Below are 14,869 nucleotides of genomic sequence, written 5' to 3' on the forward strand. Positions count from 1 at the left end.
CGATGAGCCCCATTAACGCTAACCGGGGAAGGTCAACCTTAATTAAACCGCCAAGGCTTTAGAGAAATACGTGTTGTTTTGCTTGGTTGGCATTTGCGATGTCTCCTCTAGATCGATATCGTCGAAACCTGAATAGCATTTGTGTCGCGTTGGATCATGAGCGTGTTTTCAGGGAGCCTCATGCCAATTTTTCCCTAGAGAAACGTGTGATGGCAATTTTCGCGTGGCGATAAAGTCGAGATAAGAAGAGGCGATTGTAGATAAGAACTCGCGCGATATTGCTGAATTTGTCGTTGTGAGCTTACATGTAAGAATAATTGACCGAGAGTCCGAGACGAGATAGCAGAGGATATCGGTCGCGTGCACGGAGTAGCTACGTTGAAGAGCATGTGATGGGGGAAATCTGGCCGATTCGTGAATGAACGAGGTGAAAGATAAATGAGAAGAAGAAGAAAAACATTGACGGGACAGAGAAGCCGAGGAAGATTAACGAGATTGAAGGAAAAGGGAAAGGGAAAGGTGACATGCGGAATTGAAGGTTGAGAGACAACACGCGTATACAGATAAAGTGCGTGATACAATCGGGAAGTAATTCTCGTAGCAAGCCAGCCGTGGCAGACCCGGTACAACGGTTGGCTTGACAGATTGACAACTCAATCTAATAAACCATCGGGACAGCCCGAGATATCACAACGGAGTTGGCCGATGGAGCAAAGTGAAACTATATCTTTTATAGAAGGAGAGATGACTTATCTGACATGTGCCTCTTCTGTTTCTCACTATACCGACAGGGCCGAGAAGATGCTACCGGGAAAGGGAGAGAGAATGAGGGTGTAGAGGACCCGTAGCGTAGCGATAAACCTGGGGAGGGAGAGGGGGGGAACAAAAAGCCCGGGGAAGGGAAGCTTATCGGATGCGGACAAGGCATGCATCCTGGGGAAAAGAAATTTGTTACATAACAGAAGATGGAGTAGGGGAAACAAGATTTGGGGTCACCTACTTGATTCAGTAAGAGGGCGGTTATTGGCATGGTCAGCGGCGCCCTCAACGGGTGTGGCTTCTGTTTTACAAGTCATGTACAATTATTCCAAGTGGAGGTAGCTGTAGTCTGGGGCAGTTAATTAGTTTATGCTTCGGAGATGGGAGTTGGATTTGGTTTAATCTGGATCAGTCTAGATTGTTTGGTATGATAAGGTATGAAATAGCTTCTGATGGACATTGATAGGGCATACTCCAGATTAGTGACCGAGAACCACTAGCATGCGTTGTAACTGAAGTGTTGGATAGCTGAGCTACACAAGTTCCTTGTCAATCAAGCTGAAGTCTATAGGCATGAATTATTGGCCAATGTGATGGAAGCAAGTTGACCAATGGATCGGTCTATTCTGCATCGATCAGTGAGAGACAACCCAAGTCTGGAGATGATATTGGACGCTATGCTCAGTTGGTCGATTGGTCCGTTAGTGGAGACGACGTCAGTGGAGATGGCCGAGTCCCGGGTAGTCTAGCGTGCATTGGCACTTTGCAAACGTTCCGTCAACCTGCCAGAAGAGGAATGGGGTGAAGCCGAAGGATGGGACCGGGGTGGCAAGTAGATACAGTACCTACAGATAGAGACAGAGGACAGAGGAATTGAGTAGAAAGGGATATCATGGATGAGATAAAACATGAGAGTAGAGTTGAATGCCTTGACTGAATGTTCATTGACATTAGTAGTTACAGAGAGATATGTGTTGTGTTGTGGTTGAGATAGTAGTTGATGGATATGGGAGCTATCAATATGGAGACAAGGCAACTCCGAACCCAGACCCCAAATCCCAAGGATCAGACCCAATTAAACCAAACCAACTGATAAGCTCAGTCCCTACTCGCAGACGCACCAAACCAATCCATGTCTCTCAAAGCTTTAGTTGCCCGCGTGCTCACCTGCCACCTCCTCAAGATGATCGTCAAGCCAAGCTACCATCCAGACCAGACATTGTTGGTTCCGGGGTCAGTAACACTTTAATAGAAGGACAAAAGATAGCGTATGGCCACCCCCTCCCCTCCTTGGAAGGCAAAAAATTTGGACTGCTGTCTGTATCTTTCGGCCTCTCGGGTTAAAAAGTAGAGCCATCCCCACGTCTTTTTTTCTCGTTCGACCCACGGAAAAAAAAAGATCGTCTCGTTTTTTTTCGCCGCGCGATACGGATCTTGCCATAGAGCAGAGATAGACCCAGCCTCTCTTAGGGTTAAGCTCCATCTTTGGGAAAAGTTCTTTTTCTTCTTCGCTTCCCTCCCCCGCCAGGGTCTCTTTTCTTTCTTCTCTTGTGCTTCACTGCTACCAAGCTAGAAGCTCCAAGGTCCCCTGCCTCTTCCAACCAAAGCCGTTCTGGTTTAAACAAATCCAATTGGTTGAAGAGAAAGAGAGTCAATCAAAATGTCTGTCCAACAACATACCACAGACCCAGCTTTCGAGCCGGCGCATCAACACGTCCACCAACATAACCACCACTCCCCCCGCGCCGCTCACGACGATGTCACATACACAACCGGCAACCCAGAATCCTCCATCGTCCCCCCTCAACAACATCGCTCCTCTCTAGACGAAAAGCGCGCCACTCACACTCCCCCCGACTACAGCGATCATGAAAAGAACGAAGCAGGCGTCGTTGATGCCTCCGCTGGTACAAACTCTGAGCGCAGCGCACCTATTGGCTGGCGCGCAAAGATCGGCCCCGTGTACAGACATCGAAGACCCTTGATTCACATGGCTGTCTTTTGTATCTCTACCGCTTGGTGGATTGCGTCTTTGGTTCTGCACAAGGATGACAAGAATTGGGTTGTTCCTTTCCTTGTCTGGCTTGCCATCACACTCCGATTGGTGTTTTGGCATGTTCCTAGTCGCCATGTCTCCAACGCTATCAAGTTCGTCTGGAAGAGCTCCGCTGTGAGAATCTACGATATGATTCCTTCCAAGTTCCGCACTCTTGCTGGCGCTACCGTCGCTGTCGCTGCCATCCTCGTCGGATCTTTCGTCTCCGAGGAATCTGCGGATAACACCCGCGAGAACCGCGCTGTTAGTCTGCTTGGTATGGCTGTCTTCATCTTCATCCTCTGGGCAACAAGTCGCGATCGCAAGGCTATTAACTGGCGCACTGTCATCGGCGGTATGCTTACACAGTACGTCATTGGTCTTTTCGTCCTGCGAACAGGCGTTGGATACGACATCTTCAGCTTCATCGCCGCGCGCGCAGCCGACCTTCTCGGATTTGCCAGAGATGGTGTTGCTTTCCTGACCAACCCCGATGTCGCTGCCACGCCCAACTTCTTCTTCAGCGTCATCCCCGCCATCATCTTCTTCATCTCCCTCGTCCAGGTTCTCTACTATATCGGATTCATCCAGTGGTTCATCATCAAGTTCGCCACTTTCGTCTTCTGGGGTCTTGGAGTTTCTGGTGCTGAGGCTGTCGTCGCTGCTGCTACGCCTTTCATCGGACAGGGAGAATCTGCCATGCTTGTCCGACCTTTTGTTCCTCACATGACAAAGGCCGAGCTTCACCAGATCATGACCTGTGGTTTCGCCACCATTTCCGGATCTACTCTCGTCGGATACATTGGTCTCGGTCTGAACCGCGAGGCTCTCGTGTCCTCGTGTATCATGTCCATCCCTGCCTCTCTGGCCATTTCCAAGATGCGATACCCCGAGACCGAGGAGACTCTCACAGCTGGCCGCGTTGTCATTCCCGACGACGACGAGCACAAGGCTGAGAACGCTCTTCACGCTTTCGCCAATGGTGCTTGGTTGGGTATCAAGATTGCTGGTACCATTATTACCTCTCTTCTCTGCATCATCGCCTTTGTCGCTTTCATCAACGGTATCCTTACCTGGATCGGCAGCTACATTAACCTTACCGGCGAGTACGATCTTACTCTGCAGTTGATCCTCGGATACCTTCTCTTCCCCATCTCTTTCCTCCTCGGTGTCTCTCGCACCAACGGATCCAACTCCACTGGAGATATCCTCCCCGTCGCCCGTCTCATCGCCCAGAAGATCATCACCGTAAGTCCACGCCTTCTCAATACTATGCACATACTAACACCTCCAGAACGAGTACAACGCCTTCACTGACCTCACCACCGACGACCCCACCTCCCAATACTACGGCCTCTCCCCCCGCTCCCAACTCATCGCCACCTACGCTCTCTGCGGTTTCGGCAACATTGGCTCCCTGGGTATTCAGATTGGTATTCTCAGCCAGCTCGCCCCCTCTCGAGGAGGTGACGTTGCTCGTCTTGCCGTCTCTGCCCTTATTTCTGGTGTCCTGGCCACCCTCACCTCCGCCAGTGTCGCTGGTCTTGTCGTCACTACCCAGCTGTCCGACTTTACTCGAAACCAATGATCGATGATATGATATGTGTGTAAGAAAAAGAAGATACGTAAAAAAAGAAAAAAGAATGATGCATCGAGGATTTCATGGTCGGATGATACATGTTTGAGATGATATGCTATACTATATACCAATGCTATACTAGCCACGAGATGGCCATAATTAAGAACACTACTCAAGTCCATTGTGACATTTCCCAACTTGATCGTCACTCTTTTGACATTTCTCAACTTGAATGCTCTGATCTACTACATCTATGATGGCAATGTCCCAGCTTGCACGGCGTACCCCTCGGTGATCAAGTTTCTCGGCACTCCATCGACAGACAGACATCAGTCCTCGTTTATTCTCGGCAATTGCGTAAACGAAACATCTCGGCAGAATAATGAACACAATGATGGGCCCTGAATCTCTCCACACTCGTCCGAGGCACAGGCCATTCTTCGTCAATCTTTTTCGGCATTGGATGTATCGTATCATGGTAGGTGACAGCGGGGCAGCTAGGGTCGACTTTTCCAGATCGCGAATCACGCGATAGCAGTGAATCGACTCAATCCCATCGACCGGTATCTGATCTAGCGTCGTTTACATATCGGCCCGGCGCTGGGCTATCGCGTGTAGTTCATCGCTGCAATTAACACGGAGTCGCGTTGGTCAATAAGTACCAGATTTACCAGATTGATAGCGTTTTCGCGAGTGACGCGCTGTGATGGGTTGATGAGGTGAATTGTTTGAGCCCTTCACAACAGTGTTGTCGCCAGATTGTTCCCATCGTCTACGAACTTGAACCGTCTACGGTTCTGTGGAAGTCACCAGATAATCTCAAAGCCTTCTAGAGTTACCGCCAGCCCAGGCTTCACTCAAGCAGTTCCGGGCCTCTGCAGCCCATACTTTGACGACAGTTAATGGGCAAAGCCGAGTTTCATGATGAACGATGAACAGATGAAGAGGTGCATCTTACACTGAGGCCAGAATACAACACCCCAAGAGTTATCGCTCTCGAATTGACTCTCATAAACTCGTCGGCGCGCGATTCTTCAATGCTTCAGTGGTCCCGTACAAGTCAATTACACGCGGCTAAGTCACGATAACCTCTCCTCTTCGGAGTTTGTAGTAACAAGAGACCTAGCAGTCAGACGACGCGTAGTAAAATGGGTTCTCACAAGATGAGACACGGCACAACTGTGTTGGTATGCGGCCAGGTTGGGGTTCAGTTGCCTTGGGCGGCAACTTTTGCTCTGATCTACTGAGTGTTGACCTGCCTGGAATGGTTCAAGTGAACTGTTGTATCACGGAAACTGAGGATGTGCAATTGGGTATTGGTGAATGTCTTGGGTGGAATGGACACGGCTCCAGGGTATGTACGTTCCAACTTGGTAACCCGGAACATGGAGATCTACCAAGACACAAGGCACAAGACACCATAATCACGCTTACCGGTGCCTGTGATTAGAAGAGACACAGCTAGAATACTTATCGCCTAGCTTAGACACAGTTTTCTTTGCTACAACCATCAGAGTGTCCTACTTGGAGACGCCTGGATTGGATGTTATGGCAGCTGGGTAGGGCTTCAGGGTAGTTAATAGGATTGGGATCATTTGATGCCACGGCCGTACAACGCGCACCGTCAATTGCGTAGCCAAGCAAATGTCTACTAGACAAAATTAAGTACATTGTTCTGGAGTCTCTCATTATGATATTTTGAGTTTATGGCTATCTGATAACCACGGTGCGTGTACACTTGCTGAGGTCTGATTGTCCAAACCATCAAACAACAAAAGTAACTTTGTCAATGCCACGCAAAGATTCAGTTTCAGGGCGCCAGTGCATACATACCGACACATTTCGCACCACGATGTCTGGTAAATGGCCCATCAATTGATTAGACATGGATGGAATTTGGACAGATCATGCAAAAATGAAGCAAAAGAATTGGACTCACGGGGAATTGAACCCCGGACCTTTCCCAAGCGTCGTTTGATAGATGCGAAGGGAAAATCATACCCCTAGACCATAAGCCCGATATTTTAATTCGTTACACACAGATGTCAAAATAGCGTCTATGTGCTGTACGCGTTCTCTCACAGCGCGCTCAAATGTTTAGATCGAGATCCAACGCTGAAGATTTGCGGGTACGTGAAATAGTTTGCAAATCAAGTTGCGATTTATCTTGATTCAAGAGTCCACATGATCAAGCAAAACGACGCATTAGATAGCCCATTGGTTCATGTTGTCAATCCCAATTATGGACATGAGACATTGACGTGCTGCATCATTTAGACAATCACTAATTATTCGAGTGGCTGTAAACACAATTGGCAAAGTAAACAAAGATTGGACAGATCTACATAAACACATCCAACATTACAATCGCATAAACATGCGCTGTCCAAAAAGCAAACACTAAAAAGTCCTCATGAGGCTCTGTGCACACAGTGACCTTCTGAGACAACTTCATCTCCATCTCTGTGCAGTCTGCACTGACGTTGGAGAGTTAAGCTTAAATTCAAGATAAAATCTTGATTTAGTACTTCAGGGGTCTTGCCAAGAAGGATATTGTGTAAAACGACATACTGCCAAGATGAATGAATTAGCCAGCGCAGAAAAGGTGAAACGGGTTGTGATGTAATTAATTAAATGTGGCGGTGGATGCGGCTGGGGACGACACCGGGTTTTGGTTGGAAGGAGGATGTGCTCCGTAATTATATCCGTCATTCTACGGGGGGATGAGAGATTGCTGACTGTCACCAAAACCGTGATGCCGTAAACAAATAGTGTCCTATTCACTAAAATTATAAGCGGACATTCACTAAATAACAAGCGGATATACCGGCATCAAATTGTTTACAGTGGTGTTTTGATTGCTGATGGTGGGTCAGGCAATAAAAAGTGACGTAGGTAAAGCGGGTTCTGATCGACTTCACTACGTAGATGGCCGGCCCTCTAGTAACATCTTGGTTAGACGTGATCCAAGGAAAGGGCGATCGGACCTGGGACTAGGCCCAAAGTGTGTCTCAAAGTGACGACTGACTAATTCCAGTTGCATTGAACTTCAGGTTTTTGCTGTTGACGCAGGGTGCCATTTACGGGTGAGGAAATATACCAAAACACAAATCACCTCAACTTTATTTTTTTTGTTCTTTCTCCTTCTCGTTTCCCTTCCTGCCATGCATTTTTCTCGGGCATGGCTTCCAACAACAGATTTCAGCCTGGCGGTCGCCATGTGCACGTAGCAGGTGAAAACTACCGCTCCAACAGTCCCTCCCGACCCGTCAGTCCCGGACCCGTCGACGAAACAGCATCCGATTACTTCAACCCCATCAGCCAAGCGCCCTCTCAAACCTCCTTATCTCGCTACCCATCGCAGAATCCATCGCAAGCATCGCTTTCCGCATTTCCTTCCTATCAAGATCCTACGAGTATAAACACGGCCTACAACCAGCAAAACCCGCCACCCGCGAGACGCAGACCTCCCGTCGACCAGGCGCGTCAACCTAGCATTCGCATCCGCCGCAGCTCCAACGGGTCTGTCTACTCCAACTATAGTTTTGATGGATTCAGCGATGATGGGAGACCGCGGAGTGTGTCGCAGCCCGAGAGGGCGAGGACGCATGATGGACCGGCGTTAGCGCGGCATTCGCGGAGAGTGCCACAGGCCGCGATGCCGAGATTGACGGAGGAAGGTGGTCGACCTAGTATGGCGGAGTTGGGGATCAGTGATGATGATCGTGCCATGTCGCCGACGGCGTCGCTCCCTGATGATGCGATACGGCCGAAACAAGGGAGATTGAGACGAGCGAGTCGCTTCTTTTGGCCGGGAAATCATCGACGACAGGGTGGCGATGATACCATGGCTGTGCCTATGCGCAACCGTGATGATAACCCTAACCCCGACGATGAATACGACCAGAACCTGGTAGACTGGCTCGATGTCATTGGTAAGTCGCCCAACATTCTTTCGATGTCAATCACTAACATCACCCAGATCCCGAAGTTCAAACCCTCTCCACCCTCACAAACGTCCAAAACTCCCTCTTCGTTCCCGATCTCGGAAAATGGGTCAACCGCCGACCAACATACGCTCTCTCTCGTCATGACCCCCAAGCCGAATGGGCCCGTGGTGCTGCCGCCGAAGAACGTCGTCGCGAAGCAGCCCAAGAGGATCGTGCCCAAACACCCGCCGTCCCCGAAACAATCAACGAAGATCCCCCACCTATGCAACGAAGCAGCACTATTACTTCTCGTCTTACCGAGTCGCACTACGCTGCTCTTCCACACGGAACGACTCTTGAGGGATGGACGCCCGAGGAGAAAGCTGAGCTGGATGATCATGTGCGACACATGTTGCACTCTCGCCGCGCCCGATTCAAGCGTCGCATGAAGGGTTTCGGACAATATGTTCGTCGACCGCTGGGTTTCCTCGTCACCCTTTACGCCACTCTCATTACGCTCTTCGGTCTGGCCTGGGTTCTCTTCCTCATCGGCTGGATTTACGTCGGCGACAAGCAATCCTATCTTGTCCACATCATCGACAGTGTTCTGGTCGCCCTGTTTGCCATCATGGGTGATGGTCTTGCTCCTTTCCGCGCGGTCGATACGTACCACATGTTCTTCATCTGGCGTCTTTCGCGCTTAATCAAGAGAGCCGAGGAGGGTAAGAAGCCTCGGAATCGATTACAGAAGAAGCGTGTGCCCCAAGGAGTCCCGACAAGTCTCGAAGATTCGCATTTGACGGGTCATCAAGCTCGTGTTCTTCTCGATGCGCAGAACTACAATCCCGAACGAGACGGTACGCTCCAAACGGAACACCAAGTTCCCGAACCCCAGCCCGAAAGTCCCGAGGAGATCGATCTCGAACACGCCAAGACGAACGGCCCTGAAGAAGATCAGCCAGCTCTTACCTTTGCACAGTTCAAGAAACTGCAGCACCATCAAAAGAAGATGGCCAAATCGCACAGTTTCTACAAGCCGCACGAAACATTCACCCATTTTGCCTTTCCACAGAAGTACCTCATCGCCATCGTCATTCTTCTGGACTGCCATTCCTGTCTGCAGATTTCTCTGGGTGCATGCACATGGGGTATCGACTACCACACCCGTCCCTTTGCCATCACGACTGTAATTCTCTGCGTCAGTATCACATGCAACATCACCGCCGGTCTACTCATCAGTCGTGGCGATCGCAAGACGCGCAAGAAGGATGTGTGGGAGTTGCTGGACAGACAAGAACTTACCCAAGACGCCATCAAGCACATGGAGAAGAAGAAGGAAGAAGAAGAAAAGGAGCAGCGCGAAAAGGAAGAAAAGGAACGCAAGAAGGAGGAGAAGGAAGAGAAAGAAAGACAGAGTATGAGTTTGGACAGAGACGGTGAAGTTCCCAGCGTGAGCAAGGAGTTTAAAAAGTTGGTCAAGTCGTCGCGATCAAGCGAGAGTGGTTAAGTTGAGTTGGGGGAGGTAATGAAGAGAGAAATACACGGATAATGAGTATGGGGTTATAAGTAATTGATATAGAAGTCATGAAACACAGATACCTAATTGATTATGTTGCATATACCGGTACTTTGGTCTAGCTTGGACGTGATGATTCACCAGTTGGTTTGGGGATGGCAGCCACATAAGGCTATGGGACGGGCCGCTGCTTGGAGGTCTGTACGAGAATACAGCATCTTGTTACTTTGATCTGATGCGCTTATCTGGATCGACGGTGGACCTAATCTCTTGCCGAGTTGATCTGAGCTTAGATCTTGATCTCTCATCACGCGTCTGAGCTTAGATCTGGGACAGCTTAGGATCTGGGATGCCTGTACTTTTTGTAAGTCGTTACCGAGAGTTCTTATTTACTGGGTCGATCCATGCAAAATATGCTTCAAGTTGTCAGCACGAATTGGCTTGCTAAGTGTCGCCAATAAATTGATGCCCTCGTGATGCCGAACCGACTACTACTGACAGACACCGATTGACGCGATGAACTTTCGCACACACTCATCTGAGTTGCGACTGACATTCAACTTCATCGAGATTTATCCAGTCAATTAGATGTAGGGTCAATTGACCCCCAAAGATTGTTTACACTGTGATCATGCAAATGCAATCTCAGCTTTTCGCATGAGGGTACACCACGAGGTGATGCTCTGGACCTCACACACCGTAATCTGCAGCACCGGCTGTGTCTCTATGGTGAGTACCGCTCCTTGAGAGGGAAACTGTCAGCATTTATTGGAATTGACTATGTTCGCGTCGCTTGAGTGCGATATTCGCAGCGACAATGGTAACAATGGTGCGTCAATGTCTTGAGGTGGTGACCTGGAGGAAGTATTAGCTACTGCGACGCGACTAGACTTGCAGCGCAGGTCAATCTAATCGCATCGCATCGCAAAGCTCAGGCCTTCCCATCAATCACCCCAAAAAGACACGACATGCAAAAATCTTGGACTCACGGGGAATTGAACCCCGGACCTTTCCCAAGCTCGATCCTCTGAACTCGTCAGATTAAAGATGCGAAGGGAAAATCATACCCCTAGACCATAAGCCCTGATTATGTAAGGTCGTTTCCCAATTAAACTTATATCCTGCGCGCTCGTTTTTCGCTCGCTGAGTTAGTGTAAGTGTGGGCGGGCACTTCTTTTAGACCCGAATCGGCTTTCATCACCATCCAAACCCGAAACCCCTCAAAACATCATATGCGAAATGAGGACGACAATTGCTTGTGAGAGGTATCGTATCAGATCCACTTTGACTGGACATAATACTAATGAGTTTGTAGATGCAGGTAAATAATGCGCCAGAATTAGTTGTATTTGTCTGATTGTTTAGGAAATCCAAGGTCAAATGTAGACATGACGACCAACCACCATGCGCAGGCTGTGTCAAGAGCGGTAACACAGAAACATGTACTCTCAGCGGTCCAATTCTCGGACAAAGTACACCGCGTCCTGCAAAGAGACAGCGATTAAGCGTGACGAGTATAGAGAGTGGTTGGCAAGATGTCAATACAGTCTTTGACCAGACGCCACGAGCGCAGATGATTAGTGCGATAAATCTGTTTAGAGCACAATTTCCTGAATTTGGGTTTCTTCATCCTGATGATCTAGAATATCGAGAGTCCGACCTCGGCGTCGTGCAGAAACTGCGACTGTTGGCAATTCTAACAGTATCGCATCGCTACAACGACACTTATTCTTCAGAAACGAATACTCGGAATATACTCTTCATAGCAAGCGAAGCACAGAGGAGAGTAACAAGTGGCCCAAACTTATGCCTTATACAATCATTCCTCATCCTCTCACTCTGCAATTGGGGCGATGGGGATGGTTTCAATGCGTGGATGCATTGTGGTATGGCTACGAGGATGGCGCAGGGGTTGTTGAGTACTGGATTTGCAAGTTGTGGTAAACGAGAAACTCTGTCTGAACTTGAGAAACGGACTTTGTGGACGTGTTTCAAGATGGATAGATTACTGTCTTGTGGGAAGAGACGACAGGCGATGTTTCCGGATGAGGAGATGCATTTTTCTCTTCCTGTGAACGACACACAGTTCCTCTTCGGTCAACCCTCTCAACCTTCTACCCTTCTAACGTACGGACCGGATGATCATCTAGTTCTTCTTATTCAAGGCCTAAGAATTTGGTCTAGAATTCATACATGGATTTCAGAGGGCGGAAGAAGACGTCCCGGTATGACAGAACCAGAACAATGTCCTTTCAACGAAAGTTCGTATTGGCATGGTATGAAGAGGGATTTGTTCAAGTGGAGGGACTCGCAGGATGTGCTTATGAAGTATCCTGGGACCAAAGTATCAGTGCATGCTCAGCGTGGACAAGCTGAGAGGTTTGGATATATCAATTTGGTGTATTACATCAGGTGAGCATGGTCAAATAGGTCTATGTGTATGGCTGACTTTATAGTCTTCTTTTTCTATGTCGAGAGTACATTCCGTTTAGTCCACTAGACGAAGTCAAACCTCGCGGTCCCATCGAACCACCACTCCTAAAAGCCAGAGGCCCCGACGAATTCTGGCTTCAAAACGTCTCAGAGCTCTACGACGCAGCAACTCAGATCTCCTCGTTACTCACAGACCTCGAACACGTCAACTGTCCCCTCCGCACACCCTTCTCCGGGCTCTGCGCTTTTTCGTCTACGCTATGGAGTATATACGGCGGCTCATTCCCAAACTTTATGCAATTCACAGAAATCCAGGTCCAAGAAGCAGATGTACAGGCAGAGCGCACAATGAACATTCTTGTTAGGATATGTCAAGTCTGGGGATTGGCGAAGGAGTGGATTGAAGTTCTTGATACGGCGAAGAGTATCATGAAGGAGAGAAGGGTCAAGAGTTCGAGGTATGATTATCCAGAACTGGAGGATTCTATCCATCTTGCGCCTTTGCAGGGCATGCCGAGACAGACGTTCGATCCTGTGTCGTTGAGGGGTGCTAGGGATGATGTTTCCAAGTTACATCAGTTAGTGGCAGGTGAAGTTGAGGAGGGAGCGGAAGTGCAGGAGGTAGTGACGGATGAAGGGACGGGTGAAAGTGAGTTTGTGGATGAGGATTGGTGGAGGCTTTTGTCATTTTGCGATGATCCGCATTTGCTCTCTACTAGTATCGATAATGCCGGAGACCAGAATCTGAGTTAGATTGGTAGATAAGCTAGGAGTTGATGATACGAGGGTGGTGTTCCATTTGCCGAGTCGTGTATGTAACCCGAAGCTGCAAACCCGACTCGGGGGTTCTAACCCGAGTGGCTTCTATAAGTTACTCCACTCTCGACTTCAATACGACTCTTGTTATCTCAACTTCTTCATACTAAAGAATACTACTCTGTTCTAAGTACAGAAATATTTGAGGAACAATTACAATCTTGAACATTACTTCACAATGGGCGACCTCAACATGTCGGCTCCAGAGCCTCACCTCATGCACCGCTCCCTCATCACCCCCCCAGAAACAGTCACATACGCCTCAGGCTCCTACCTAACCCTCTCAACCGGCCGTAAAATCCTCGATGGCTGTGCCGGCGCGGCCGTAGCAATCATCGGCCACGGAAACACCGAAGTCCGCGACGCCATGATCGCGCAAGCAACCCAAGTTTCATACGTCCACACATTGACATATACTACTTCCAGCGCAGAAGATCTCGCCAACTATCTTCTCGAGAATGAACCTTTTGGTCTATCGAGGGCTTATCTCGTTGGTTCAGGCAGTGAAGCTATGGATTCAGCGATGAAGCTTGCGAGACAGTTCCATGTTGAGAATGGACAGCCTGAACGTACGAGATTTGTGTCGAGAAGACAGGCTTATCATGGGAATACTATTGGCGCTATGAGCGTGAGCAGTAACGTCGCGAGAAGAGCGCCGTACGAAGGTGCTATTCTGTTGGATAACGTTAGTTACGTTAGTCCAGCCTATGAGTACAGGACTAAAAAGGATGGAGAGTCAGAGGAGGAATACTCTCAAAGACTGGTTGATGAAGTCGAAGCGGAGTTCAAGTCTGTCGGTCCTGAGAAGATCATGGCTTTCATTGCAGAGACTGTTGGCGGTGCGACGGCAGGCTGCATTACGCCTCCAAAGGGATACTTTGCTGGTGTTTCCAAGGTGTGCAAGAAATATGGCATTCTTCTCATCCTGGACGAAGTTATGTGCGGAGTTGGACGATGCGGCACGTTCTTTGCTTTTGAGCAGGATGGTGATGTACGTCCTGATATCGTCACGACGGGCAAGGGTCTTGGTGGTGGTTATGTTCCTATCGCCGCAACACTCGTGCACAAGGATATCATCTCGACGATGAAGAAAGGAACGGCGAGTTTCAACCACGGGCATACCTATCAAGCGCACCCCGTAAGCTGTGCCGCGGCCCTAGCCATCCAGAAGATCATCCGTCGCGACGATCTCGTCACCCGCGCTGCCACTCTCGGCCAGCGCCTGCACAAACTCTTAGTCTCAACATTTCAAGATCTGGAGTTTGTAGGAAATATTCGCGGGCGAGGACTATTCTGGGGAATTGAGTTCGTGCGAGACAAGAAGACCAAGGAGCCGTTTGATAGCAAGATTCGGTTTGGAGTCAAGGTGCAGGAGAGAGCTTTTGAGCTTGGGGTTGCGGTATATCCGGGGACTGGCACTGCGGATGGAAGTTCGGGAGATCACGTTATTGTTTCGCCGCCTTTGACTATTTCGGAGGAGGAGATGGATGAGTTGGTTGGGGTTTTAAGGAAGGCTTATGATGATGTCGCATCAGGTTTTAAATGATGTTAAATCGTTTATCATCACGCAGCCATCGCATATAGAAAAGCTCTATGATTGAATTACAGGGAATTTTGTTCTCGACTCGATTTCATTTTGAAAGGCGAGCTTGAAAATACTCTCTCTGCTAAGTATTCCCTATAGCTTCACCCAGGACATCTTCATAAAAACGGGAACTTACCGCCTGCTTTTGCTTTTTAAGCTTTCATTTCACTGCCTCCCATATCAGGAAATATACCCGGGCTCATCATCGCACAGCCTG

The 14,869-nt window shown here is 48.9% G+C and overlaps 4 protein-coding genes across 4 annotated transcripts; all 4 read left to right on the top strand.

Moving 5' to 3' along the window:
- Window positions 1-2,419: 2,419 nt before the first annotated feature.
- FIESC28_00738 (uncharacterized protein) lies at window positions 2,420-4,382 on the top strand (the record flags this gene model as incomplete). The annotated part of the gene is made up of 2 exons (XM_031154889.1): window positions 2,420-4,042; window positions 4,089-4,382. 2 exons carry the CDS (start codon window positions 2,420-2,422, stop codon window positions 4,380-4,382), a joined length of 1,917 nt encoding a protein of 638 aa, XP_031021035.1.
- A 3,172-nt stretch (window positions 4,383-7,554) lies between these two features.
- On the top strand, window positions 7,555-9,809 carry FIESC28_00739 (uncharacterized protein; the record flags this gene model as incomplete). Its single annotated transcript, XM_031154890.1, has 2 exons — window positions 7,555-8,308; window positions 8,356-9,809. 2 exons carry the CDS (start codon window positions 7,555-7,557, stop codon window positions 9,807-9,809), a joined length of 2,208 nt encoding a protein of 735 aa, XP_031021036.1.
- Window positions 9,810-12,045: 2,236 nt separating this feature from the next.
- On the top strand, window positions 12,046-13,004 carry FIESC28_00740 (uncharacterized protein; the record flags this gene model as incomplete). The annotated part of the gene is made up of 2 exons (XM_031154891.1): window positions 12,046-12,230; window positions 12,275-13,004. 2 exons carry the CDS (start codon window positions 12,046-12,048, stop codon window positions 13,002-13,004), a joined length of 915 nt encoding a protein of 304 aa, XP_031021037.1.
- Window positions 13,005-13,245: 241 nt separating this feature from the next.
- On the top strand, window positions 13,246-14,613 carry FIESC28_00741 (uncharacterized protein; the record flags this gene model as incomplete). The annotated part of the gene is made up of 1 exon (XM_031154892.1): window positions 13,246-14,613. One exon carries the CDS (start codon window positions 13,246-13,248, stop codon window positions 14,611-14,613), a length of 1,368 nt encoding a protein of 455 aa, XP_031021038.1.
- Between the last annotated feature and the right edge of the window lie 256 nt (window positions 14,614-14,869).

The sequence above is a fragment of the Fusarium coffeatum genome (assembly GCF_003316985.1).
Source record: "Fusarium coffeatum strain FIESC_28 chromosome Unknown BRIP53273_contig_21, whole genome shotgun sequence".
NCBI classification, from domain to species: Eukaryota; Fungi; Ascomycota; class Sordariomycetes; order Hypocreales; family Nectriaceae; genus Fusarium; species Fusarium coffeatum.